Raw genomic sequence first — 26,212 nt, forward strand, 5'->3', positions numbered from 1 at the left:
ACACACACACCGCCCCACTGCCGTAAACTGGCAGCTGGCAAAAGTTTCGGAGGCAGATGCCCACCACTGAACTGCAGTGGTCGTGCAGTCCTAGCAACTCGCCGCCTGCCACTCGCCCATAGCAACTATTCAGCGACCTTTTATTTTTCCCCCTGGAGTTGGTAACTTGGAGACTGCAAACTGGTGTCAGATTGAGCCGGAAGCAGAATGGATGGGCACGGCTAGTCTTGAGGGTACAGGAGAGCCCGCTGCAGATTTTAGACCACTAGCCAAGCCTCATCTTCCGCAACAGTCCGGGGACCCGTGTCTACTTGATTCTGGTAACTAAGTGCACTCGGGTGACGCTCGGGCGCCCAGCAGAACGCCCACAAGTTCAGAATGGCAGCTTGTGGATGCAGCTTCCCCCTTGGACGAAACGCTCCTCCCTGACCTGCAGGCTGTCCTCACCCGCGCTTTCCTATGCCCTACGGCGTGAGAGCCTCCTTTGCGCCCACGTTCCATCTCCCCCACCAGAGGCGGGTGCTTTAAACCTCACACTCAGTCTGTGTGCCCGGCGAGCGCTGTCCGGGGAGCTGCGCGCGCGGGTGGGAGCCGGTCTCCGGGATCAAGGAGTCCGGGACCCCGAGCGAGGGCGCGGAGGCTTCCCGCCCCTGGACGCCTCCTCTTGCCCCCCATCCCCCTACCCCCCCCCCCTCCGGCTGGGGCTGGCTACGGTTCGCTGCCCGAGCAGGGGAGCAGCTACAGCAGAAAAGCAGGGACGCCGCGGCGGCGCAGAGAGGCGTGGGCAGCTCGGGGTGCAGCGGGAACCCGTGGCCCCCGCCCGGCGTCCGTAGCCCTGGCTCGGGCTAACCCCAGAGAGAGAGGCGCGGCGGCTGCGCAGCGCCATCCCCGCAGGGCCGGCTGCTGCTGGTGGGCGACGTGTTAGCCCTCGGAATTATGAGCCGGGCGGCTACACCGGACGCTCCAGGTGCTCCCCTCCTGGGAAGCAAGAAGGCACTGGGGCACCGCGACACGCAGAGACCGAGAGGAAGAAGAAACACCCCTCCTCAGCCGCGAGGGTGTCCGAGAGGGGCTTCGGGCGGCAGCTCTGGCCTGGTGCCCGCGCACTGTGCGCGCACAACCCGCTCGCCGCCCGGCCCCCGCTCCCGCGGCGCGGGGGGTGGGGACGAGGCGGTCTCGGACGGCGCAGGGCGCTGTGCCCGCGGGACGTGCGGACCCCGCGCAGGGGGGCTCACCTGGCCGGCGCTCGGCGGGCAGCGCGTCTGCTCCATGCGAGCGGCGGGCACGCGGCTGCCGCACGCCGCACCCCGCGCCTCGCGCCCACGGGAAGGGTCCGGTCGTTCCGAGGGACTCTGGCCCCGAGCCTGAGCTTCTTAGAGCTTTCACTCCCCAGGCACGTCCCGAGGCCGGCGGGTGCCTGGGTCCTAGCGCCCCTCCCGGGGTGTGGAGCCCCGACTTCGAGCCCGCTTAGCGCCCCCCTAACTGCTCGGCTCCCCTTCAGCGCCTCCCCCGCCCCTCGAGAGAAGCCGGGTCTCGCTGGAGCTGCCCAACCTGGGGCTGCTGGAGACTCGGGGTTCGGGCACAGAGCTTTCTCCTCATCGTGCCCACCCGCCTCCACTCTTCTTAAGTCTCTTACCCCCAAGAAAACGCTGAAGGATCAGATTTGCCTCATTCCTCAATTCAAATTCGTATACGTTATTATTTTTAAAAGACTGAAAAGGCAGAGACATTAGTCATTATTAATACCTAAAATATAGCATATATAATAAAGATCAGTCGCCCTCAGAGTGAAGAACTTTGTATTCAAATGATTGTGTAAACGATACCCCATTGTGTACGTGTTGTGGGGGGTGGGGGCAGGTAGGATTATCCCTGTCTTAGTGCAGACAATTTACCAACAGTGATGTGAGTCAAGCCAAAGGTGCTGCCACCCTTTCTGCTCCACCCCGCCTCCCAACTCCAAAACTGAAGAGCTGGAATCAAAGATCTGGGCAGATACTACTATGAAGCTTGCAGACAATTTTTTAAAGTAATAAATTGTACCTAATTAAATGCCTCAGCTGTAAATAAGCCTGGCTTATTGCTTGTAGTAATTATCGCGCCTGCCCCACACCTGGCTCCTTCAGGTTGGAGGGATTTCTAACAAAGACCTAGAGAGTATTTGCGAAGGCCTTTCCTTTTTCCCTGCCCACAGGGCTGAGTCGGTCCAGTTAAAACCAAGATCAACAACAGCAGTCTTTTCCTGCTGACTTTCTCATCCAGAGAGGCTGATGAGATTTCTAAAGGCAGACAAGGAAAACAAATCCTATGAAACTAGTCCATAGGACATGGAGAGAGACAAAGAGAAACATTATTACTTTGTTGTTAGCCATAATCTATACACGCCAACAATCAGGCATGGCAGATGTATGAATATAGACTTTATAGTCTCTTCCTAAGGAGCTCAAAGTATTTTCCCTCAAAAGCACTCCTCTCTGTGCAGGCAGACTCTAATATGGCCACTGTTTATCGCCGTCTCCTCGTGTCCGTGCATTTATAGAATACCCTCCCCCTGAGTGTGGAGGAACCCTGTGACTTGCTTCCTACCCATAGCATATGGTGACAGGATATCACTTCAGTGATTATGTTACATAGCCTTGCTAGGAGAGGAGACTCTCCCTTGCTGGCTCTGATAAAGCAGAGAGTCATGTTGAAGAGGCCCATGTGGCAAGGAACTGAGGGGGCCTGTGGCCAAGAGCCAGTAAGAAACTCAGGCCGCTAGTCCAGAAGACTAAAAGTAACTAAGTCCTGCCAGTAACCAGGACAGCTTGAAAGAGCACCCTTTCCTACTCAAACCTTGAGATGAGATTATAGCCCCAGCTAACACAGAGGACCCAATAAAGCCATGCTCAGACTTCTGACCCACAGTAGCTGTGAGGTAATGTGGGTTGTTTCAAGCCACTAAATGTATGTGTTATGCACAATTGCAACTAATACACTTCCTCCTTCCAAAGTTGAAAAAGGGAGGCAAAAGAGGAGGCAAAAGGTAGAAGGGCTAAGGTCATTTAAATTGGCAGCAAAATCCATCATTATGTCATACTCATAGCCTTTTCGGGCCCTGTAAAGACAAGGAAAAGCAAAGCAGCAAAGACATCAGGAGGTAAAAGGGCAAGTTCAGACTGAGATTTGGTGGGGGTAGAGCAACAGAAGAACGTAAGAAGTCTGAGACAAAAATAACCCAGCCAGCGAAAAGACAGTTTGGAAAACGCAGGGTAAAGTGACCCGAGCAAAAAATACAGATGTTTTGAGAAAGTAAAGCAAGTAGATTAAAAGAAAAACAAGAAAGAGAAAAATAGCAACAAAGAGACAATGAGGAAAGGCAAAGACACTGAATGCTCTGAATCCCTTTTCTGATTATCTATAAAGGAAAAACTGAAAGCCATATTTTCTCCTGTAAATGTGGGGATTTCCCAAAAGAGCTGCTCAAGAAGTCCTAGCAGGCTATCTGCACACAGCACATGCCTGTGGCAGCCAGCAGTTGTCTATGGTTCCCAAGATATCGCATAAAATCAGTGTCTCAAAACTATTAGCCAGGGTTCTGAGGGCTTGCACATATTTATTAGATTTTAAGTGTCTTTGAATGCCTCATGTTTAAAACTTTTCTCTTCAATCCCTGTGATAATACAGCAACATTGAGCCCAAACATAACCCACTGGACATTTCCCGTCATGCACCCTGAAGGGTATTGTGGAGTAGTGTATAATTTTCAAAGAGAGGAAGAGAAGGAGGGAGAAGAGAGGGAAGAAGGGAGGAAGAAAAAGAAAAGAAAGAAGGAAGGAGGGGGGGGGAGACAGGAGGCAGAAAGAGCAGAAAAGGGAACTGAAACAAAGGAAAGAAAGAAAAAAGAGAAGGGGAAAAAATAAAAGAAACCAAAGGCACAGAGTTCCCAGTCTACAGAGGTGCACCATTTAGGGTCCTTTGAACATGTCATTGGTCATTCGTTGAAGACTGAAGATGTTGATGTTGCTGACAAGCTAGTGCTTCTGTGATTGCCACAATACAAAAGACCAGAACAATCAAGTGCTACCAGTGTTGAGTCATTTCTGGAAGAATGAAGTCTATGGTTTACCTTCCGTGATCATCAATGTCACTGGCAATACACGTATTAAACTCCTTTTGTAACTCTTCTATCTAGCGGGCATAGCATTATCCCATTGCCACTATCCCTATCCTGAACCAAGGGAATACACAAACAGTACCTAACTGTCCTCCTGACAACACAGGAACAGATTTTGAGAGGACACTTGAGGTCACCTGTGGCCTCCCTCATTCTAATCTATGAGTAGTTTCAGCATCCTAGCCCGTTTTTCCTCATCAGATTGAAATCTCACACAAATTCAACCAAAGCTACTCTGAGGAAACCAAACACATCTCCTACATAATTCTAGCCCAGACATTCTCCAGCCTGGATCCCTGACCTCAGGATGGCTCAAGACAGAAAGAGAGAGGAAAAGCGAATTATCACATGGATGGGCATTAGCCCTGTGGTCTGGAATTACAAATTTGCAAAGATTAAATGTAGACTTGGAAGTTCAGTGTTATCAGTAAAATATCGCCTATTATTATTTATTAGCAGGGGGTCATAAACATTAACAATAAGAGCCTTGCACTTGTATCTGAGGAGAGGCCACATTGTCAAGTAGCTGCCACACATTTAAGTGTGTTTGAGAGCCGAGCCTCTCCCACTCTTCATTGATACTCATACCACACCCAACATATCTATCATCTATCTATCTATCTATCTATCTATCTATCATCTATCTACCGAGGTGTTTCTTTTTTTTAATTTTTTTTTTTTTTTTTTGAGAGAGAGACAGACAGACAGAGCATGAGCAGAGGAGGGGCAGAGAGACTGGGAGACACAGAATCTGAAGCAGGCTGCAGGCTCTGAGCTGTCAGTGCAGAGCCCAACACGGGGCTTGAACCCACAAACTGTGAGATCATGACCTGAGCCAAAGTCAGACGTTTAACTGACTGTGCCACCCAGGCGCCCCCTGCTACCGAGATATTTTTTTTTAATTTATTTTTTCTTTTTTAAAATTTACATGCAAATTAGTTAGCATATAGTGCAACAATGATTTCAGGAGTAGATTCCTTAGTGTCCCTTACCCACTTAGCCCATCCCCCCTCCCACAACCCCTCCAGTAACCCTCAGTTTGTTCTCCATATTTATGAGTCTCTTCTGTTTTGTCCCCCTCCCTGTTTTTATATTATTTTTGTGTCCCTTCCCTTATGTTCATCTGTTTTTTCTCTTAAAGTCCTCATATTATTGAAGTCATATATTTGTCTTTCTCTAATTTCGCTTAGCATAATACCCTCCAGTTCCATCCATGTAGTTGCAAATGGCAAGATTTCATTCTTTTTGATTGCTGAGTAATACTCCATTATATATATATATATATATATATATATATATATATATATATATATACCACCTCTTCTTTATCCATTCATCTATCGATGGACATTCGGGCTCTTTCCATACTTTGGCTATTGTTGAAAGTGCTGCTATAAACATGGGAGTTCGTGTGTCCCTTCAAAACAGCACACCTGTATCCCTTGCATAATTGCCCAGTAGTACAATTGCTGGGTCATAGGGTAGTTCTACTTTTAGTTTTTTGAGGAACCCCCATACTGTTTTCCAGAGTGGCTGCACCAGCTTGCATTCCCAGAGGTATTTCTAACAGAGGCAAAGTTGTTCAATTTTATAGTTGATCCTTGAATATGGGTTTGAACTGTAAGGGGTCTACTTACACATAGATTTTTTTTCAGTAAATACAGTATAGTATACTATAAATATATTTTCTCTTCCTTACTGTTTTCATAACACTGTCTTTTCTCTAGGTTACTCCATTATAAGAACACAGTATATAATACATATAACATACAAAATACATGTTAATCAACAGTGTATGTTATCATTAAGGCTTCCAGTCAACAGTAGGCTATTAGTAGCTAAGTTTTGGGGGAGCAAAAGTTTCAAGTGGATTTTTGACTGTGTGGAGGGAGAGAGGGGTGTCAGTGCTCCTAATCCCTGTGTTGTTCAAGCATCAACTATACATTCATTCATCCACCCAACAGATACTTCTGACCAAATATTACATGCCAGGAATGATTTTAGGTGCTAAGAATAGATTGTCAATAACATGAATCCATATTGTCATGATGCTTATGTTCTAGTGAAGGGAAGAAAGATAATTAACAAGAAAAAGAAGGAAAATAAAAGATCATTTTATTATGATATGAAGATAAAAAAATAAATTACTACAAGAGAAAGAGACTGAAGGGTAAGCCACTTTAGTTTGGGAGGTCAGAAAAGGGTTCTCTGGGAAGGGATATTTGAACTGAGATGTGAATTACCCCCATGGAGCTGGGAATGCAAAGATGTAGGGGAGGAGGATGCCAGACAGGGGGATAGCACATGCAAAATCCTCATGGCAGGAAAGAGCTTGGCAAATTCGAGAGACAAGAAGCTAGTGTAGCCAAATGCAACGGGAAGCCTTGAGATGGTTTTAAGCAGAGAAGAAACACAATATGACTTTTGGGAAAATCACTCTGACCACCTTGTAAAGAATCAATCCTAGGCAATCAAGGGTGGAAGCTGGTAGGTCAGTAGGAGGCTGCTGGAGTGAGCCAACAAGAGCTGGGGACAACCAGGGAGAAAGCGGTGCGGACTGCTAGAAGTGTTGGCTTCAGGATGCATTCATGTTCAACGTAAGGCTGACAGGACTTGTGATGAAGTACATGTGGGGAGTGGAGTGAGGGGAGAAGAAGCAACAATAGTTCCAAAGTTTTTTGTCTGGGCAGTTGGGGGGATGGAGGTATCATTTACTGAGATAGGGAAAGGTGGAAGAAGAGCAGGAAAAGAATGGGTGGGAAAGCAAGAGCCCTGCTTTGGCCTTGTTCAGTTCAAGTCTCTATTAGATATGCAAATGAGCTTGTCAAGGGGGCAGATGGATCTATATGTCTTGAGCTCAGCAGAAAGGGCAGACTGGAGTCATCACTTTGGGAGTCATCAGTGTGTAGCTCCCACCAGAAGCCATGGGACTAGATAAGGTCACCAAAGGAGGCCATATAATCAGAACGGGGAAGAGGGCAAGGGCATAGAACCCACACTCTGCACCTGCCAACTGTTATAGGTCAAGCAGAAGAGCAGTTGCTAGCAAAGAACCTCAGGAGCCAAGGTCATACAGAAGGAAGAAAACCACCAAAGAGAATGAAACTATTTTAACAAGTTGTCCACTGCTATGAAGAGCTAGAAAATGGAAAACTCCCAAATGATTTTACAGGAAAAGACATAGAAATTTGCACATTACCAAGATATATCTGTTGGTGGAGGAAAGCATGGGTTGGAGAAGACTAATGAGGATAATAAAATAATTAATAACAATTCAGAAGGAGCTGAAAAGAGCCTGAAGATCAAGGGTTTTAGGAATGGAAGGGCAGGAGGAGAACAGGAAAGACACTAGGAGATAGAATAGAATAGGACTTGGTAATGAATGGGCTGTGAGTGAGCGACTGCTAGATGCAGTATCTCCCACTAAGGCCGGTGCTACTCAAAGCAAGCACTCCAGTGACAGTTTGAGTCTGTTGGATCTGAGGTGTCTATGGAACACAGAGGAAAGATATCTAGTAGGTAAGAGGAAAGAGGTCTGCAGGTGATGGGAAATGTTTGGGTTGAAGCTAAAGATTCAGCCATCGTCAATACATAGATACAAAAGGAAGCACTGAGCAGGAGAGCTAAGGATCCAGCCTCAAAGACTTTCAAGAGTAAACACAGAGAGGAGTGCACAAAGGAAACTCCAGCAGATGGAAAGTAAGACAACCTGCCCTCCAGCCAGAGGTTGATTCCAGCCTAATTTCTTCCAGGCAAGGACATCAAAACTCTCAACCCCTTAAAGATGACAAATAGAGAATTACTCCCTAACAAAAGTAATGTTTTTAACGGAAGATGAAAGACAGCTCTACACACACACACACACACACACACACACACACACACACACACTCTTAACCCAGGAAAACTTTCTGGGGCTGGAAGATTATTCCTCCTTTAAAAAAATGAGATAGAGACAGGGAGTAGTAGTTAAAAAATACTTTTGTTTCTCAAATTTAAGAATTAAAATGCATTTCAATCAAATTCTTAGCAGGCTTTTAAAAATTTGGATATAGGGGCGCCTGGGTGGCGCAGTCGGTTAAGCGTCCGACTTCAGCCAGGTCACGATCTCGCGGTCTGTGAGTTCGAGCCCCGCATCGGGCTCTGGGCTGATGGCTCAGAGCCTGGAGCCTGTTTCCTATTCTGTGTCTCCCTCTTTCTCTGCCCCTCCCCCGTTCATGCTCTGTCTCTCTCTGTCCCAAAAATAAATAAACGTTGAAAAAAATATATTAAAAATAAATAAATAAATAAATAAATAAATAAATAAATAAATAAAAATTTGGATATAAAACTATAGATACAGATAAATTAAAAAGCCATTGCCCTTAGATTCTTACCAACACTCTATTTCTCCCCCTACCCTCCACTCCTCCTCCCCAACTTATGTTTTTCCTTTGATTGCTAGCATAATACTCAAGTTAAAGACAAGAAATGTCCCAATTAACAAAACCTCTGGGAATGAAGCAATTTTGTAAGAGAACTGTCCATGTTTTGAAGTCAGCCATGAGCCTTTGTAAATCAGGTGGACCAGTGTTAATACTGTGTACCCTACATTCAGTTACTAGAAGCTAAAAAACAAACCTGCAATCACAAGTAAGCAAACAAGCCTCCTCATGTATTGTCCACCTGTTTGTCAACAGTTCAAGTTAAATAGCCTCCTCCAAATTCTGAAGTCAGTGAGGCCCCCTGCCTCCCTTTTTCACCTGTCCTCTCCTCTTTTCAATCCAGATGCCCATTCTGTGCTCTCCTGACCTCTTGCTTCTCTTCTCTAAGTTGAGGAAGGACTGAACTCCCCACCTGTGCTCACGGATTGGCTTATAGCACTTTGATGTGAATGCATCCAAATCAAAGTGTTACCTCAGCTAGGAATTTTTATTAAGTGTCATTTATTTACTTACTACTTCCTTACTTACTGGGGGTTGGGGGGGTGGGGAGCAATGCCAGGGATAAAGTAAACAGATGGAAAAGTGCTTCAGGACTCAGCTTTCCTAGGCTGAGACCTCCAGCCTGTGTAGGATGTTCGCCTATTTCTCCCACAGTGGCCCGTGCTCCCCACAGCTAACACAAGCTAACACAAGTACTATACTTTCCTAATGCCACATCTGTAGCTCCTACCAGACTAAGCTCCTTGAGGGCTGAGTTTGTATCTGTCTTAATTTTGGATTCCCAGGCACAAAATAAGCACTTAGTAAATGTTCACTGAATGAATAGATGAATTAATTGAAGTTGGGTTGCAGGAGTTATAATGTTGTCCTTTCAAATGACTGAAAAAGATGGAAAGATTGTTTAAACAAAGCAAAAAGGCCATTCTGTATCTCCCAATACCTTTGTTCCCTGAGTGGTGCTAGAAGCTTTGACCTAAAGAGGCAGAAAACCAGACACAGTCATCACCTTCTTCTCCTAGTTCCAAAGTGTTAGTTCCTGACCCTAATTTTGGATTCTCCTGTCCTGAGACTCCCAGATGCACATTTTACATTGCTTGGTATTCTTGATGTTTCATCTATCACATCAGTCATACAGACATTTATTGGGATATACTAAGATCCAGGCACATTGTAGGGCATCGAGGATTTGACAATGTACAAGACCAGCCTTGTCCCTGTGTTCACCAACCTTGCAATCTGGTTGAGTTACTACTCAGTCAACTATCTCAGCCAAAGACTCCTTCACCATCTACCCATTCATCTCTCTACCTAATCAATTCCCTGTACTTCTTATTCTTTATAAATTTCTGAGAACAACATTGGTTTTTGGAACAGATTTGTTAAATGAAGGTTTACTGAAGTTTGGATGGTTTGGGAATCATGGAAATATTAAAGCTAAAAAGGATTGTGCCGGATACTCTCTGTCTGCTCCTCCAGATGGGCTGTACATCCTTCCTTCCCTACCCTGTGCCCTGGGAGGTGGGCTGTACAGAATGAAGCAATGTGCCCCTTGCCCTCTAGCCATTAGGAACAACATGGGCAGTAGCTATGTGACTCCATGGCAGCACAGAGCTCTTTCCAAGTTCCAATGTTTGCTATGTCCCCTGTCCTAAGGATGTTACCATCAGCCTACAGATGGTAACAGCTTCGCAACTCTCACTAGCTCATGGATACTGCACCATCCCTTGTTGTTGTAACTACACCTGTCAACACTTGTGGAGGAAAAGACTTCATCTGTTTCCTGAAGGGACTCTAATACGAAACCCTTCTCTTTCAAACTCCAGACATGGAATCATAAGTTCCTGAAGAATAAGATCTACTTTCAATTCCTGGCCTTTATGGCAATTTGGAGCCACGTTGTGATTATATTACTATCGGCAGACACAGACTGATTTTTTAATTAATTTAACTTCAACTTATTTAAAATACAGTGTGGTATTGGTTTCAGGAGTAGAACCCAGTGATTCATCACTTACATATAGCACCCAGGGCTCATGCCAACAGGGGCCCTCCTTAATGCCCATCACCCAATTAGCCCATTCCCCAACCACCTGCCCTCTAGCAACCCTCAGTTTGTTCTCTGTATTTTAAGACTCTCTTATGGTTTGCCTCTCTCTCTCTCTGTTTTTATCTTATTTTTCCTTACCTTCCCCTATGTTCATCTGTGGTTTTTCTTAAATTCCACATATGAGTGAAATCATGATATTTATCTTTCTCTGCCTGCCTTATTTCATTTAGCATAATGTACTCTAGTTCCATCCACGTTGTTGCAAATGGCAAGATTTGATTCTTTATGATTGCTTAGTATTCCATATATATATATATATATATATATATATATATATATCTCTCTTATTCTGTATCTATTCATCAGTTAATGGACATTTGGGCTCTTTCCCTAAATTTGGCTATTTTGGCTATTGTTGATAGCACTATTGCCTATTGTTGATAGTGCTGCTATAAACATTGGGGTGCATGTGTCCCTTTGGATCAGCATTTTTGTATCCTTTGGATAAATACCTAGTAGTGCAATTGCTAGGTTAGAGGGTAGTTCTATTTTTAATTTTTTGAGGAACCTCCATACTGTTTTCCAGAGTGACTGCACCAGTTTGCATTCCCAACAGTGCAAAAATGTCCCCCTTTCTCCGCATCCTCTCCAACATCTGCTGTTTCCAATGTTGTTAATTTCCCATCTGACAGGTGTGAGATGGTATCTCATCGTAGTTTTGATTTGTATTTCCCTGATGATGAATGATGTTGAGCATCTTTTCATGTGTCTGTTAGCCATCTGGATGTCTTGTCTGGAAAAGTGTCTATTCATGCCTTCTGCCCATTTCTTCAGTGGATTATTTGTTTTGGGGGTGTTAAGTTTGATAAGCTCTTTATAGATTTTGGATACTAACCCTTTATGTGATATGTCATTTGCAAATATTTTCTCCCATTTGTTGGTTGCCTTTTAGTTTTGTTGATCGTTTCCTTTGCTGTGCAGAAGCTTTTTACCATGATGAAGTCCCAATATTTGATTTTTACTTTTATTTCCCTTATGTCTAGTAAGAAACTGCTGAAGCGAAGGTCAAAGAGGTTGCTGCCTGTTTTCTCCTGTAGGATTTTGATGGTTTCCTATCTTGCATTTAGGTCTTTCACCCATGTTGAGTTTATTTTTGTGTATGGTGTAAGAAAGTGGTTCAGTTGCATCCTTCTGCATATCGCTGTCCAATTCCCCCAGAACCATTTGCTGAAGTTACTGCCTTTTTTCCATTGGCTACTCTTTTCTGCTTTGTCGAAGATTAGTTGGCCATACATTTGCGGGTCCATATGTGACAGACTGACTTTTTAAAACATATCCTATCGGCTGGATGAAATTATGCCAAGTTGAAGGTCAGGCCTGAGATACCAACTAAAACAAGTGTACAAGAAACCTAGTGACAGATGCTTGGCATTTCAAATTCTAAGAAGTCACAGCCAGTGGAATCAAGTTCATACTTGACTGTGAGGCTGACATCTACCTATTCCAGTTCTTTCCCCAAATCATACTTGTAAACATGGAAAAGTGCCATTTCTCAGTGATCTCCCAGCCTTTTTCTTCACAAATCTACCTCTGTCTGAAATATCTTCCCTGCCCTGGTTTCTATATGTCCAATGCCTTCTCATTATAAAAGCCCTAGCGCAAATTGCTTGTCCGTAAATTCTCAAGCTTTCTATGACTATTCCAATCAAGAGATAGCTTGTTCTCCTCAAGATACTTGGATTATTTTATTTGTACTCACTCGTATTACTTGTCACCTACTTGTGTTAGAATTATTTGCATTCAGGTGTTTTTCTCACTTCTAAACCCCTGAGGAATCCTGAGGGCAGGACAGTATCTTATATATCTTTGTTGCCCCTCAATGGCCTCAATGGCAGTGCTTCAAAAACTGAAATTTCTAACTAAATGTTTGCTGACTGACTACATAAATGAATGAATTAACCACCAAAATGATTTTTACTTGGGAGGGCGATACAGTTTCTTCTGATTCTCAGAAGATCAAATCATATTTCACTTTTTCATCCAGAAATAGCAAATTCATAAAAGCAAATGGCACTATATTTGAGGAGAAATATTTTCAGATTGTTTCCATATGTGTTTCTATATATAATAGTTTATGCAATATTTTAAATCAAATTCAACACCATGTGGCCATGTATCTTCTAGAAGCTCATAATGATGATTTAGGTCAGAGCTTAAAACAATAACAAAAAAGTTCTTAAAGGAGGTTTGTTCATCTATCCTTCAGTTCTGCTCATTCTCTAGATATTTCCTTTCTAGATTTGGCTCTGATGTCACTTTCTGTCTCTGACTTTCTCTGACTACCCCCCAGCAAAACTGCTGTCTCCTGAGTTTTTATTGCCCTTGTACAGATCTTTGTTGTGGCTTTTATCCCATTGCTCTACGTTACTTATACGCCCATATCCCAGTGAGCGTAGAAGCTCTTCAAGAGCAGGGACCTAGCTTTGATCACCTACTTCTGTCTTCCCAACACCTAGAATAGCACCTGGCACAGAGCGAGCACTGAGTAAATGTGGTCTAAATTGAATTGGCATAATGTCAACTGTGCACTTTGGCTCCAAAACCCAATCCATGCTTTCTTTGATTTAAAATCCGTGACATTTATGAATTGCATGAGATGTAAGAAAACACACATGCACACCTGCTCTTTGGAAGTGGTGTCCAGATTTCTTATCTATACCCAACTATTTAACCTTATCCCAGTTTAGATACCATGGGTCACTTCGACATTAACTCTTTTTGCTTGAAGCTATAGGTTAGCACCTTAGCACAAATTCAGGATCATGTCCTCTTATAGCTAAACTATAGACAGGGCCAAGTTTTGAGTCAGGGAAGGTGGGAGGACAGACATCTAGAATAGACTGAGCATTTGCTCTGTGCTCAGCCCTTTGCATACCTCACCATTTTGAATCTTCACACTGTCTCAGGGTCAGCACTATTCCATTAGCCCCATGTTGCAGTAGGACATCTCCAAGGGTCAATGGAACCATTAATCTTAGACAAAGTACCCCTGGAGTGTTTCTGTTGGAGTGAGTATCAGGATAGGAAATTTCTAACTAATTTCCTCTCTAACATTACCTCATCAGGTACACCTCTAACATTACCTCATCACTACAGGTTCACCAATTCACTGCCTTGTAGACACACTTTCCATTACCTGAAGCCCCCAAGATCTCTTCCACACTGGGGCATTTGTACATGCTGCCCCCTCTGTTGTACTGGTGTTCCCTCCACTCTCTTTACCTGGCTAGTTCCTACCAATCCTCCAGCCTCATGGTTCTCAAAGTGTGACCTCCAAACCAGCAATCTCAGTATCATCCAGTAATTTATTAGAAACACAGAGTTTTGGGACCCACATCAGACCTACTGAATCAGAAACTCTGGTGGGGAGGGTACCCAGAGAACCTTTTTTATTTTTTTAACAAACTCTCCAGGTGATTCTGATGCACATTGCAATTTGAGAAGCAGTGTTCTAGGCTTTATCTGTCACCTCGTCAGAGAGAACTTTCTTGACCCCAACTCCCCTATCTGTATCATATCCCCACTGTTAACTGTCTCATAGTAGTTCCTCATTCATCACAATCTGCAAATTATGCAAGTTGGTGTGTTTATTTGTTTAAAAATCTACCTTCCTCGCCAGACTGAGTTCTGTGAAGGCAGGGACCATGTATACCCAAAGCCTTACACTGTGCCTGCCACAGAGTAGGTACTCAGTCAATGTTTACTTATTGGTCAGTTTTTCCTAGCCAAACTGGCTGGGAGACCCTGGAGTATTCCTTGAGATCACTGAGTACTTCTTTTGCCTCCATCCATAAAAGGCATATCATGAAAGACAGCCAAGTCTCAATTAGTCGCCATCCAGAGTATAGACCACCCATGACTCCCTGTGTCTCAGACTCCCTTCCCTGTCCATTGCTGAGAAACCACATGTATAAATGAGAGGGTGGGGAAACTAGGGAATTCGATAAATTAATTATCAGTAGCCCAGATAAATAATTTAGTAAAGGAGGAGAGCAGAGTTCTCAGCTATACTATATTTTCAGATTCTTAATGGATTCTGACCACTCTTGTTTTTTACTCAGAACTACTCTAAAACCTGCAGAGAAGCCTCACTGCTCCTATTAACGTAAGGACTTATCCTTCTCTTTCAGGACTGATGTGTTTAATATGGAGTCAAGATTCACTTTCCATCTAGGCTTGGTTAGGCAGATGTTTGGATTTCAATTTCCTCAGAAAAAAATTTTAATACACGTTTTTCTCCCAGTGGCCAATGGAACACCCCTGTGAAATCCCCCTTGACAACAGTATCGCTCAATTCTTTTCCTAGCTGAGTCTTCACCTTCCACAGGAAGACACCCAGAGGATTGTGGGTAGCTGGCAGCTGGGGGTTAGGAGTCAGGAGAAGGGGCTAGGGTCTTGTCCCGGGGATTCTGGCTCAGGGTAAAGTGTGCTATGTATCCTCTACCATATCTTGATGTTCCCTCCCTGAACCCCAAGACAAAATCAGGTTCACCTGAGCCTTCAAGGCAGGATTAAGGCAGAAACAGTCCTGGCAGAGGCACCCCACCTAAGCCAGCTCTATCTTGGACAGCATGGCGAGGATCAGGCCGGCCATGTTTCTGGGTTCCTCAGGTCTTCTCTTCCAACACTTGTTCATGAAGACAATTCCTCTGTCCACACTGTGTCGCTGAGCCATGGGGTTCACTTCTCTCTTCACTGCACATCTTAATCAGCACAATCATATCTCCTCAGTCAGCATACAGATTTCCAACTTCTGCATCTGTCACAGAGAAAATTCAGAGAAGTGAAGCACCCACCTGGGCTAAGACTTAAAAGCAGGACTTCTGTGGGGTTCTCTGATCCCCAGTCCAAGAAGGGAATCCCTACTATGTGCTCAGTGCTACAGACATGGTTTGTTTTCCTAATCTCATTCACCTCCCACATTAACCCTATGTGACAGGCTCAGTACCTCCCTTCTACAGACGTGGGAACTGAAGCCTAGAAGGTTTAAGTACCTTCCCAAGATCACAGAGCTAATAAGGAAGCATTTGCACCCTGGACTATCTGGCAACACCTTTCATGCACCTGTCCCAAACCACCTTCCAATGAACCTTGGGAAAGGGATTACTAAGTGACACCAGCATCCCAGTATGAAACCTAGAGCTTGTCCAGTTATACCCTGAGCCTGTGGAGTCCACTTAGTGTTTCCTTACTACCAAACTTTTCTTTCCCATAGCCTTGTGTTACTTGTGTACTTTCTGGGTGATGGAAATGGCTCTAATTCACTCCTCCTTTGCCCTTAGCCCTCACCTCCACCCCTAGCATCCAGTAGGAAGCACTTGACACAATCACCCATGGGAAGCATGTGAGACTAGCTGAAAACACATACACAGGCTGTCAACATTGGTCTAAGCTGGGCTGTTACAAAAGGATTTGTAAAGGCCTGGCCCCCCAGCTGCTGCACATGAAGACAGCCCCTTCCTCCCCAAGCAGCTCTCACACCTGTAGGCCAGTTAGGGGTGAGATATCAGGGCAGCTTAGAAGATGTTCTCGTTTTCCCACACTGTATTTCTACACAACAGCTTATTCTGTGCCAGTTTTACCTAAATTGACTGAGAAAATTGACACAGAGCTAGAAAGCAAAACCAAGTCAAGCATAGGAACTCCAGTAGATTCAATAAAACACAGATCCGATTTTGTTGGTGCTATGGGAAACCCTTGTTTCAAAAACAAATCGAACAAGACATCCGAAGTAAATGTAGTAAAATCACGCAAACACCCATTTCTAAATATCCTGGAAGATTTCAGGTGACAGGAGCTGGCACTGTGCCACCTCTCAGGGCGTGGCTGTCCTTAGGCTTCTCAGTTTTCAAATCCTTGGACTCTGTTGGTTTACTAACTCAGAAGGCCTGAGGCCTCTCTTATCAAGCCTCTGCATCAGAATCCCGAATAGCAAACATCTTCTGAACTGAGTACAAGGAAGTTGAGATTACTCTGGGGTCAGAGGCTGAAAAACATGGTTGAAAACCTTGCGACAGGAGGCCCCACCAGAGGCCCAGATTTGCTGGGACCCAGGTGGAGCTTTCATTTCATTTCAGGGTAGGAAGAGGACCCCACATTAGAGATACTGTGTCTGGATTTGAGGCCCTGGGAGGTCATGGAGGGAGACCTTTGATAGGGCCAAGGCCCCTAGTCCACTCCACAGCAGACCAAGCAACTGGGGTAAAGTTCACTCTGTCCACTTGGTGGACACACATCCATTCTTTCCTCCGTCTTAGGCACACCCTCAAAGGCTGTTTCTGTGCATGGAGACATTACTGAATTTTGCCACAGCACCCTCTAATTGCTCCTGCCATTCCTTCCAGATCAATCTCTGCTCCTAAACCTGTCCTGCCAGAGGGGCAGAAGGCACGGGCCCCACCAGGGCTTGAGAGGCGGGGCAGTTGCTGCACAGGCAGTTCTGGGTCAGAAAGCTAGAACCATGCTCCTGGTGCCAGAGCCCAGTTTCATGCCCAGACAGCAGCCAGGGCTCTGAGCCAAGGCTGCCTTGCAGCCCCACTGCTCCCTGGCCTCCTGCCAGCGCCCATGCCATGAAGGAACAGCCTGTCACCAGAGAGGAGTGGGCACCTGGATGCCTTGAGCTCTGACTTCTCAGGCAGTCCTGCCCTGTAGGAGTACGGTGCCTTTTGCACATTTCGATGGTCAGTACAGAGGGTCGAGGGAGGGGCAGGCGGGTGGTAAGCTAGAAATAGACACCGAATCCTGCAGGGTCCCTAGCTTTGAATTTAAAATGTTGTTTTCCAGGCTCATGCACAAAATCATTTGTCATCACTCGGGCCCTAACGGAGGAAAAAATACAATGGAAAATTAGATCCTGTGTCACAATGTCATGGGTATAAATAAAATGAAAGGCAAGCTTGACGTCAGTAATGAGGATTCTCACATTCCACTTCGCTTCCTCATCATCAAATATGCAGCTCAATTTACCCCCTTGGGTGGTAGAAACCGGCTAGTGTAAACAGGTGGGGGCTCTGATGTTGTGAGGACTCTGTTGCTGTCTCCCTCAAAATCCCACAGGAGCCCCAGGCAAACAGTCCCAAGGGTCGGTCTCCTTCCTGGTGCTGGGCGTCCTCTGGGTATGCAGCCCCATTCTTAGCAGATGCCACAAATCCCTCCACAAGTCCCCTCTGTTTCCCCTATATTCTTGCACTCAAGTCTATATTCTTGCACTCAAACTGCCCCTCTTGGGGGCAGCCAGCTTGTCCCTTCACCAGGCTTCCTGAGATTAGTCGAAGGGACATTTCTCTACCTAAAGAGAAAGGAGGACAAAGGGAGAGAGAGCTGAGCGCTCCTTTGCACAGGGACTGGGCTGGCCTAGATGGTGGCTCCAGCCTGGGGAATATTGAGTCATATTGATTCATATTTTTTTAAGTGTATTTATTTATTTTGAGAGAGATGGGGGTGGGGGAGGGGTAGAAGAGAGGGAGAGAGAGAATCCCAAGCAGGCTCCACAGCGTCAGCGCAGAGCCCAGTGCGGAGCTTGATCCCGCGAACCATGAGATCATGACCTGAGCCAAAATCAAGAGTTGATCACTTTATCCAATTGAGCCACCAAGGCGCCCCATATTAATTCATATTTTAAATACCCTCTGGAATATGATGGTCTAAAGGAACCCCCTGGTAAATAATTTTGTAGCACAAAATTACTCCCTCCACCCCCCACCACCAAGTCCTATCTTTGTAAATGCAGCTATTTACATATTCCTCTAGGTCTTTCTCAGAGTGAGAAGCATCCCTGTACCCCAAAGGCAAAATTAGATATGGTCTGGTACATAGTCTAACACACCCTTATCATCAAAAGTCACCTGACTTCACAGCGTGCCAAAGAGTGCTGACAAGCAGTGCCACTTATGAGTAAACCAGTAGCTGTTAATACAATACAAGGATTGGTGTCTCCCATTATCTGCTTCTGAGTCGACTCAAGGAGTATCACTAGACCTGGGGTAGTTGTGGAGTTTCTTCCCAACTGACACGCTGCAAGACAAACACTCAGATGTTAACTCATTGTTCTGAAATTACTGTATTCAACAAGCATTTGTGGACTCTCTTCTGTGCTGGGAACCGTTCTTGTGTTGGGTGTCGTGAGGTGAGGATGACCCAATTCCAGACTTCTGTGTTCTAATCTGTGAAGGACAGGCATGGCATCAGCACAGCATAGGGTCTTTGGTTTCCAGCAGATCAATTTAAAACACAGTTCTAGCACTTCTTGGCTGTCAGACTGCCTACTTCAGAGGTTCTCAAGCACTGTGTGAGGGAAACAGCGGAAGGCGCTGCACACAGTGCTTGGGTCCTGAGGAGCACTCAGTAGTGTTCCCTCCCTTCTCCCAACTGCCCCACTCTCCCGTGTTTTATCTGCTGCCTAGAAAGAACACCTGGAAAGAGAAAGAAAATTGTTGTCGCATATATGCACTTGTATTCATTCCCTCGCTCTAGCCTGCATATACGAGCATGTGCGTGCAGACACACACACACACACACACACACACACACACACACACACACACACACACACATTTTAACCTGGCCTTTGATAGGTGTGATTATTCCAAGCCACAGATTACAATGATATTTTTAGAACTAGATTTGTACTCTGCTGCCTTTCAAGAAGTAGATTGGATTGATAATGTACTGAAATGGCATTTGGTCATTTTCCTCTCCATGTGTACTCAGCAGGGCACAATTTGGTAGCACCTAGGCCTCAGGCACTTCTCATTTTGTGTCTCATTATGGCTGCTGGGGACAGCACTGTGGCCTGAATTCTGGGAGACCTATTTTATAAGATGTGTTTCTGAGACCACAGGTTTTTTCTCTTTACCATAAGAATCTCGTGAGGAAATGTTGTTCAAAATTTATGCCAGTTCCGGCAATTTAAGCATCCAGCATCCAAATACCATACCTGGCTTCTAGAACCTTCTATGACAGTCTCTGTCTGTTTTGACATAACCCAAGCTCTCCTCTTCCTTCCATCTCAAAACTCACCCTTCCTATAAACCTTCCCTCCCAGACCTACTATCTAGATGGATATGGGTTAACCATGAGGTGAGATGAAAATTCTATGCCAGCAGGGTAAAGATTTTGGAGGGTTTTTTTGTCTTACTTTTTGTTATTGTGATGGTTAAAGAAGTCCACTTGTTTTTCTCAGACCCATTTAGGGCACTTCTTCTGCCAGAGTAGGGGATAGAGTAGGAACCAGGAGTCTTGTGTTCTCCTCAGAGTTCGGATATTCCTCTAATACACTGAGCATTTTGTTCTTCTCCTTTGGACCCAAATTCCAAAACCAGCTTGTACTGGGCTCATGAGAGGTGAGTGTCAAAATTTCAGGAATCTTGCCAGATGGTTGTTAAAACACTGCCATTATTGAAAATTAAATTATATAGGCATACAGTTAGATGAATTATATTAAAAACAAAGGTAATAAATACTTAAACCTCATCACTTCCTAAATATTTCATTATGCCTACTCTTATCTATGCACTTGAAGCTATTTATGTCTACTGGATCTCTATGTGGGAATACTGCATATGGGGTGTTACTGCACATTTCCTCCCAACCCCATTTCAATGACGTCACACTGGTAGCTGGAACTCAGCCATGGTGGGCAGTATTTACACCAGAGAATCCAGCAAACACTACAAATCAGGGCTTTATTTATTACTCCTTTCCCTGCCAAACCAATTGTTAAGCACTTATCAGCAGACCCCTATTTTGTCCCCCACTGGGGTCAGTAGCCAGGCCTGTAGTCAGCTAGGAGTGCTAACATCCAACTTCATGGATGTGGGGAGACATCTGCAGAACCTTCCAAAAGCTCTGCCTGTGCCTTCCCAAAGCCATTTTTCCTAGACATCTTCGGACACTTTCAAGTAACTCCTACCATGTTCCCACCACCACCTCAGAGACATACATGCCCCCCACCACAGGCACTCTTGCTTCTCTGTCTGTCTGTCTGTCTGTCTCTCATGGTCCACACAATCTGCTTGGGGTGAATTCTGTCAACTCCAACACAATTCTAGGGAATTTGAGAATCTGTAGCCTGGGGCTTGGGGGTATCTGAAGTTATCGGAAGGGAGAAGCAGCAACAAAAGGAATATTTTGTATATAAGGTAACTGTGAATACAATCTCCTAGCATTTGGTCACACATATGACCTTAAAAACTGGGAGATGAGTGGTTCTCCTTGGTTTTCCACTGTAGACATTTTTTTTTTTGGCAGACACACTGGAACTGGAATTTTTAAAAGTTGATGGGGGGTAGGGGAGAGGGGAAAGTGGGTGATGGGCATTGAGGAGGGCACCTGTTGGGATGAGCACTGGGTGTCGTATGGAAACCAATCTGACAATAAATTATCTATTAAAAAAAAAGTAAACCTATAGCTTTGACCTCTGATTTTCAAGACACTCATCTTTCTTTGCCCATCGCCTCCCCCACCGCCCCCACAGTGCATAGGGTCAAAATGTATCACTGGTAAAAGAATACAGAGGGTTTTACACTTCATATGGCCCTATCACATTGATTAGTATATTGGCTTTTAGAATGACACAGACATGGGAGCAACACACACTGCTATTCCCATTATGAACAAAGGAGGCCGAAGATACCTATTTTAGCATTGCCCACCTGGCTAGTTTGTGAAATGGCGGAGATTAGGCCTCACGGTACCAAGTGGTTTTGAAAATGCCATACCTTACAAAGAGCAGAAAGAGGACACGCCAATTATTTTAACCTGAAGTCAACCAAGTCAACCCATGTGCTATCCTCTTCCTCCTCCAAGGACTCTCATGTCAGCATTCCATCTGATTCCACGGCATTGAGCTATTTAGAGATTCGTCTTGGCCTCACAGACCATTTTTTACTAGAAAGTGAGATTAGAGGTTGACCTTCAGTGTCCTTAACAGATGACACCAGAGTACAAAGAAGAAGACCACAAGGCCATGGCACTGCAAGGCCACAAGATCAGAGGGGGAAGCAGGAAGTGCCGAAAATGTCCTACTTGTAAAACAAAGTATGGGGTTCTTGAAGTGTGAATCCACATACCATAAACATCTAAACAATTTTTTTTATGAGACTGTAGTTTATTAATTCCTGGCAAAAAGACTGGATGGCATTAAGACTTATTAACTTGCTGGCCAATTGGGCAGAGACTGGGAAGGGGGGAAAGAAGAGAGGCCAGCTTTTGCAAAACAGCTGCTTACCCAGTCCTTGAGCCAGACCCAAAGAACTGGGGGAAAGAAACTCCTCATTATATCCTTGTAAGTGAGAGGTTTTGTTTCACAAACTGTGACTGGAAAAAATTTGTCCCAAACTGTTGATAGTAGTTATTTGAAGAGAAATGAACACTCTTTAAAAAACTCCCACTATTGGGGCACCTGGGTGGCTCAGTCGGTTAAGCGTCCGACTTCAGCTCAGGTCATCATCTCACAGTCCGTGAGTTTGAGCCCCGTGCTGGGCTCTGTGTTGACAGCTCAGAGCCTGGAGCCTGCTTCGGATTCTGTGTCTTGCTCTCTCTCTGCCCCTCCCCTGCTCATGCTCTGTCTCTCTCTGTCTCAAAAATAAATAAAAACATTAAAAAAATATCCCACATTTGCAAATGACATATCAGACAAAGGACTAGTATTCAAAATCTATAAAGAGCTCACCAAACTCCACACCCGAAAAACAATCCAGTGAAGAAATGGGCAGAAAACATGAATAGACACTTCTCTAAAGAAGACATCCAGATGGGCAACAAGCACATGAAAAGATGCTCACCGTCGCTCCTCATCAGGGAAATACAAATCAAAACCACACTCAGATATCACCTCACGCCAGTCAGAGTGGCTAAAATGAACAAATCAGGAGACTATAGATGCTGGTGAGGATGTGGAGAAACTGGAACCCTTTTGCACTGTTGGTGGGAATGCAAACTGGGGCAGCCGCTCTGGAAAACAGTGTGGAGGTTCCCCCCAAAATTAAAAATAGACCTACCCTATGACCCAGCAATAGCACTGCTAGGAATTTACCCAAGGGATACAGAAGTGCTGTTGCACAGGGGCACTTGTACCCCAATGTTTATAGCAGCACTTTCAACAATAGCCAAATTATGGAAAGAGCCTAAATGTCCATCAACTGATGAATGGATAAAGAAATTGTGGTTTATATACACAATGGAATACTACATGGCAATGAGAAAGAATGAAATATGGCCCTTTGTAGCAATGTGGATGAAACTGGAGAGTGTTATGCTAAGTGAAATAAGTCATACAGAGAAAGACAGATACTATATGTTTTCACTCTTATGTGGATCCTGAGAAACTTAACAGAAGTCCATGGGGGAGGGGAAGAAAAAAAAAAGAGGTTAGAGAGGGAGGAAGCCAAAACATAAGAGACTCTTAAAAACTGAGAACAAACTGAGGGTTGATGGGGGGTGGGAGGGAGGGGAGGGTGCGTGATGGGTATTGAGGAGGGCACCTTTTGGGATGAGCACTGGGTGTTGTATGGAAACCAATTTGACAATAAATTTCATATTTAAAAAAAAATCCCACCATCAACATACAATTTTAGCAGATAATCACCTTTTTTCATTCTTCCTTATACTTTCAGAAGCACAATAATAACACCTTAAGTGTGTAAAGCAATTGAGCCTTTGCAAAGTGTTCTTGTCCATTACTTCAACTGATCCATATACATCCTATATAAGAATTCTCCTTGCACAAACCAGACTGAAACCTCCCCAAAGACGAAAGAAACGTAGGGAGACTTCACACTGAGGGCAGAGATTGCTATGGAGACCATTGTTCTAACTCCCTCTTGTAAGCTGCTATTGCTGTGTTCACTTAGGGTCCACATAATTTTACTTCCAACCCTCAATCCTACCACAAAATTGAGTTCAGAAGGTATTCTGTTTGGGTTTTCTCTTGGTGTTTATTTACATGCCTCCCTCCTGGCTAAAATCAATGACACATGGCTACTTTGAGAAGGAAGACAGAAATCATTTTAACATAACTTTCCCAGGAGTAAGATTAATGCCCCCTTTTCACCTGTCTTCTTCATTTGAAGTCAAGTAGATTTAGTCTTTCAGTCTGGTTAAAGCAATTTTGGGAACCAATTCTTTGTGTAAATAAGTCAATTACTACTAAGAACTACCATGAATGGTTAATAATTCTTTGGGGGCCACCTGTAGACTTATAGGCTGGGAAAGGCAATTTACAAATTAGACCTCTGTGATTTGAAAAAGTGCCTCATTTTCTTTCATTGGTAAAATCAAGACCACTGAATTATTGGATAGTAATGGGCTAGCTTCCCAAAAGCTTTAATATTCCTGTTTTGCATTACTCTCACCAAGTAAAATGACTTCAATATTAAAATAAAAAATATTCTCCTAGGCGATGTATGTATTAATTATCTTGATCTTGGTGATTGTTCCACAATATATATGTTTCTATCAAACCATCACATTGTACATTTAAAATATATACAATTATATTTATCAATCACTCCTCAATAAAATTGGGAGGAAAGAGGGGAAAAAAGAATATTCTCACCAAATCCAAATATCAAGATGATATGATGGAGAAAGGTGGCCACCTTGGAAAACATAATCAGATTTCAACACATCATTGAGGAAAAGAGAAAGAAAGAGAAAAAGAAAGAGGGTCAGAGAGAGAGAGAGGGAAGAAGGGAAGTCAGAATTCATAGGCTACAAAACAGAAAAAATGTTACAGCTAACGAAAGTGTTCAGTTGTTCCCATGGCTGGAAAATAGGATAAAAGGACCAGAACTGACCCTTGTCTATAATATTTTAATATTTAATAAACATGGCATTTTAAATCAGGGGAGGAGGACAGAATATCACTAAATGGTATTGATATAATTTGCTACCATTTTTGAAAAGTAATTCAGATAGAATAAAAATCCTAATTTTATTTTAAGTTTAGATTAAAATTTTAACATTATAAAATTGTCAGAAAATTATAAATCAACAGTTGTCTAATTTTGGGGATAAAAGTGTCTTTAGGAATAACACCAAAGGCATCACCATAAAGTAAAGACAGACACATCCAACTTCTTAAAAATTTAAAGTTTTTGTATATCAAAAGCATCCACAAGGGGCGACTGGATGGCTCAGTCGGTTGAGCATCCTATTCTTTTTTTTTTTTTTAATTTTTTTTTTTCAACGTTTATTTATTTTTTGGGACAGAGGGAGACAGAGCATGAATGGGGGAGGGGCAGAGAGAGAGGGAGACACAGAACCGGAAACAGGCTCCAGGCTCTGAGCCATCAGCCCAGAGCCTGACGCGGGGCTCGAACTCACGGACCGCGAGATCGTGACCTGGCTGAAGTCGGACGCTTAACCGACTGCGCCACCCAGGCGCCCCATGAACATCCTATTCTTGATTTGAGCTCAGGTCAAGATCCCAGGGCTGTGGGATTGCACCCCACATCCACCTCAGTGGATGAGCGTGAAGCCTGCTTGAGATTCTCTCTCCCTCCCTCTCTGCCCCCTCCCTTGCTTGTGCACTCTCTCTTAATTAAAAAAAAAAAAAAAAAAAAGCATCCACAAGGGGCACTTGCATGGCTTGGTTAAGCATCTGACTCTTGTTTTTGGTTCAGGTCATGATCTTGTGGCTTTGTGGGCTTGAGCCCCATGTCAGGCTCTGCACCGATAGTGAGATATCTGAGCTGATAAATAAACTTCAAAATAAAATAGAATAAATAAAAAAGTATACAAGATACAAGTCGTTTGTCAGGAAACATATTTTAACATGTATTAAAAATATTTTCTTGGGGCGCCTGGGTGGCTCAGTTGATTGAGCATCTGACTTCGGTTCAGGTTACGATCTCATGGTTCGTGGGTTCAAGCCCCATGTCAGGCTTTGCGCTGGTAGCGAGAAGCCTGCTTTGGATTATCTATCTCCCTCTCTCTCTGCCCTTCCCTGACTTGTGCACACACTCTTTCTCTCAAAAAAAAAAAAAAAAGGAATAAACATTTAAAAAATATTTTCTCATCTTCTGTAAGTTGTCTTTTCATTTTCTTAATCATTTATTTTGAGAACAAAAGAGCATGGGTGAATTTCAGAAACATGCTTTGTGAAAAAAGTATACTTTGGATTATTCCATTTATATGAAGTTCTAGAATAGGAAAAATTAATCTAAAGTGATGGAAATTAGATCCATGTAAAATGGACAAGGGAACTTTTTGGGGTGACAGAAATATTCTATATCTTGATTGTAGTAATGGCTACGTGGGTATATACATTTAACAAAACTCATTAAATTGCACATTTAAAGTGGATACATTTTATTGTATGTAAGTTATATTGCAATGACGGGGGAAAAAATCCATGGTAAACATCAAAGAAAATGACAAACTGAGAATATTTGCAACATCTAAGACAGATAAACTTGTGAGGTCCTCATACACAAATGACTCTTAAAAATCAATAAGAAAAAAATGAACATCCTAGTATAAAATTGCAAAAACACCTAAAGGAGTCACTCATAAAAGGGGAAA

General features: G+C 43.9%; 1 protein-coding gene and 1 long non-coding RNA gene across 3 annotated transcripts in view; both read right to left on the reverse strand.

The window, feature by feature from the left end:
* PDE8B (phosphodiesterase 8B) overlaps window positions 1-1,369 on the reverse strand; it is a 270,623-nt gene extending 269,254 nt beyond the window's left edge. The window contains exon 1 of one of the 2 annotated variants that reach the window (XM_040450253.1): window positions 1,236-1,369. In XM_040450253.1, coding sequence (XP_040306187.1) covers window positions 1,236-1,271 — 36 coding nt within the window. In that variant the 5' untranslated portion in view covers window positions 1,272-1,369. The remainder of the gene's footprint in view (window positions 1-1,235) is intronic. The other variant, XM_040450228.1, reaches the window with a different exon arrangement.
* Window positions 1,370-14,045: 12,676 nt separating this feature from the next.
* The window catches only part of LOC121014215 (uncharacterized), a 44,429-nt gene continuing 32,262 nt past the window's right edge, over window positions 14,046-26,212 (reverse strand). The window contains exons 4-6 of the long non-coding RNA XR_005783112.1: window positions 19,824-20,074; window positions 18,532-19,098; window positions 14,046-15,446 (exon numbers count right to left, since the gene is read on the reverse strand). This is a non-coding gene — a long non-coding RNA (uncharacterized LOC121014215). The remainder of the gene's footprint in view (window positions 15,447-18,531; window positions 19,099-19,823; window positions 20,075-26,212) is intronic.

The sequence above is a fragment of the Herpailurus yagouaroundi genome, unplaced genomic scaffold (genome assembly GCF_014898765.1).
Source record: "Herpailurus yagouaroundi ecotype Mexico unplaced genomic scaffold, PumYag 29, whole genome shotgun sequence".
NCBI lineage: Eukaryota > Metazoa > Chordata > Mammalia > Carnivora > Felidae > Herpailurus > Herpailurus yagouaroundi.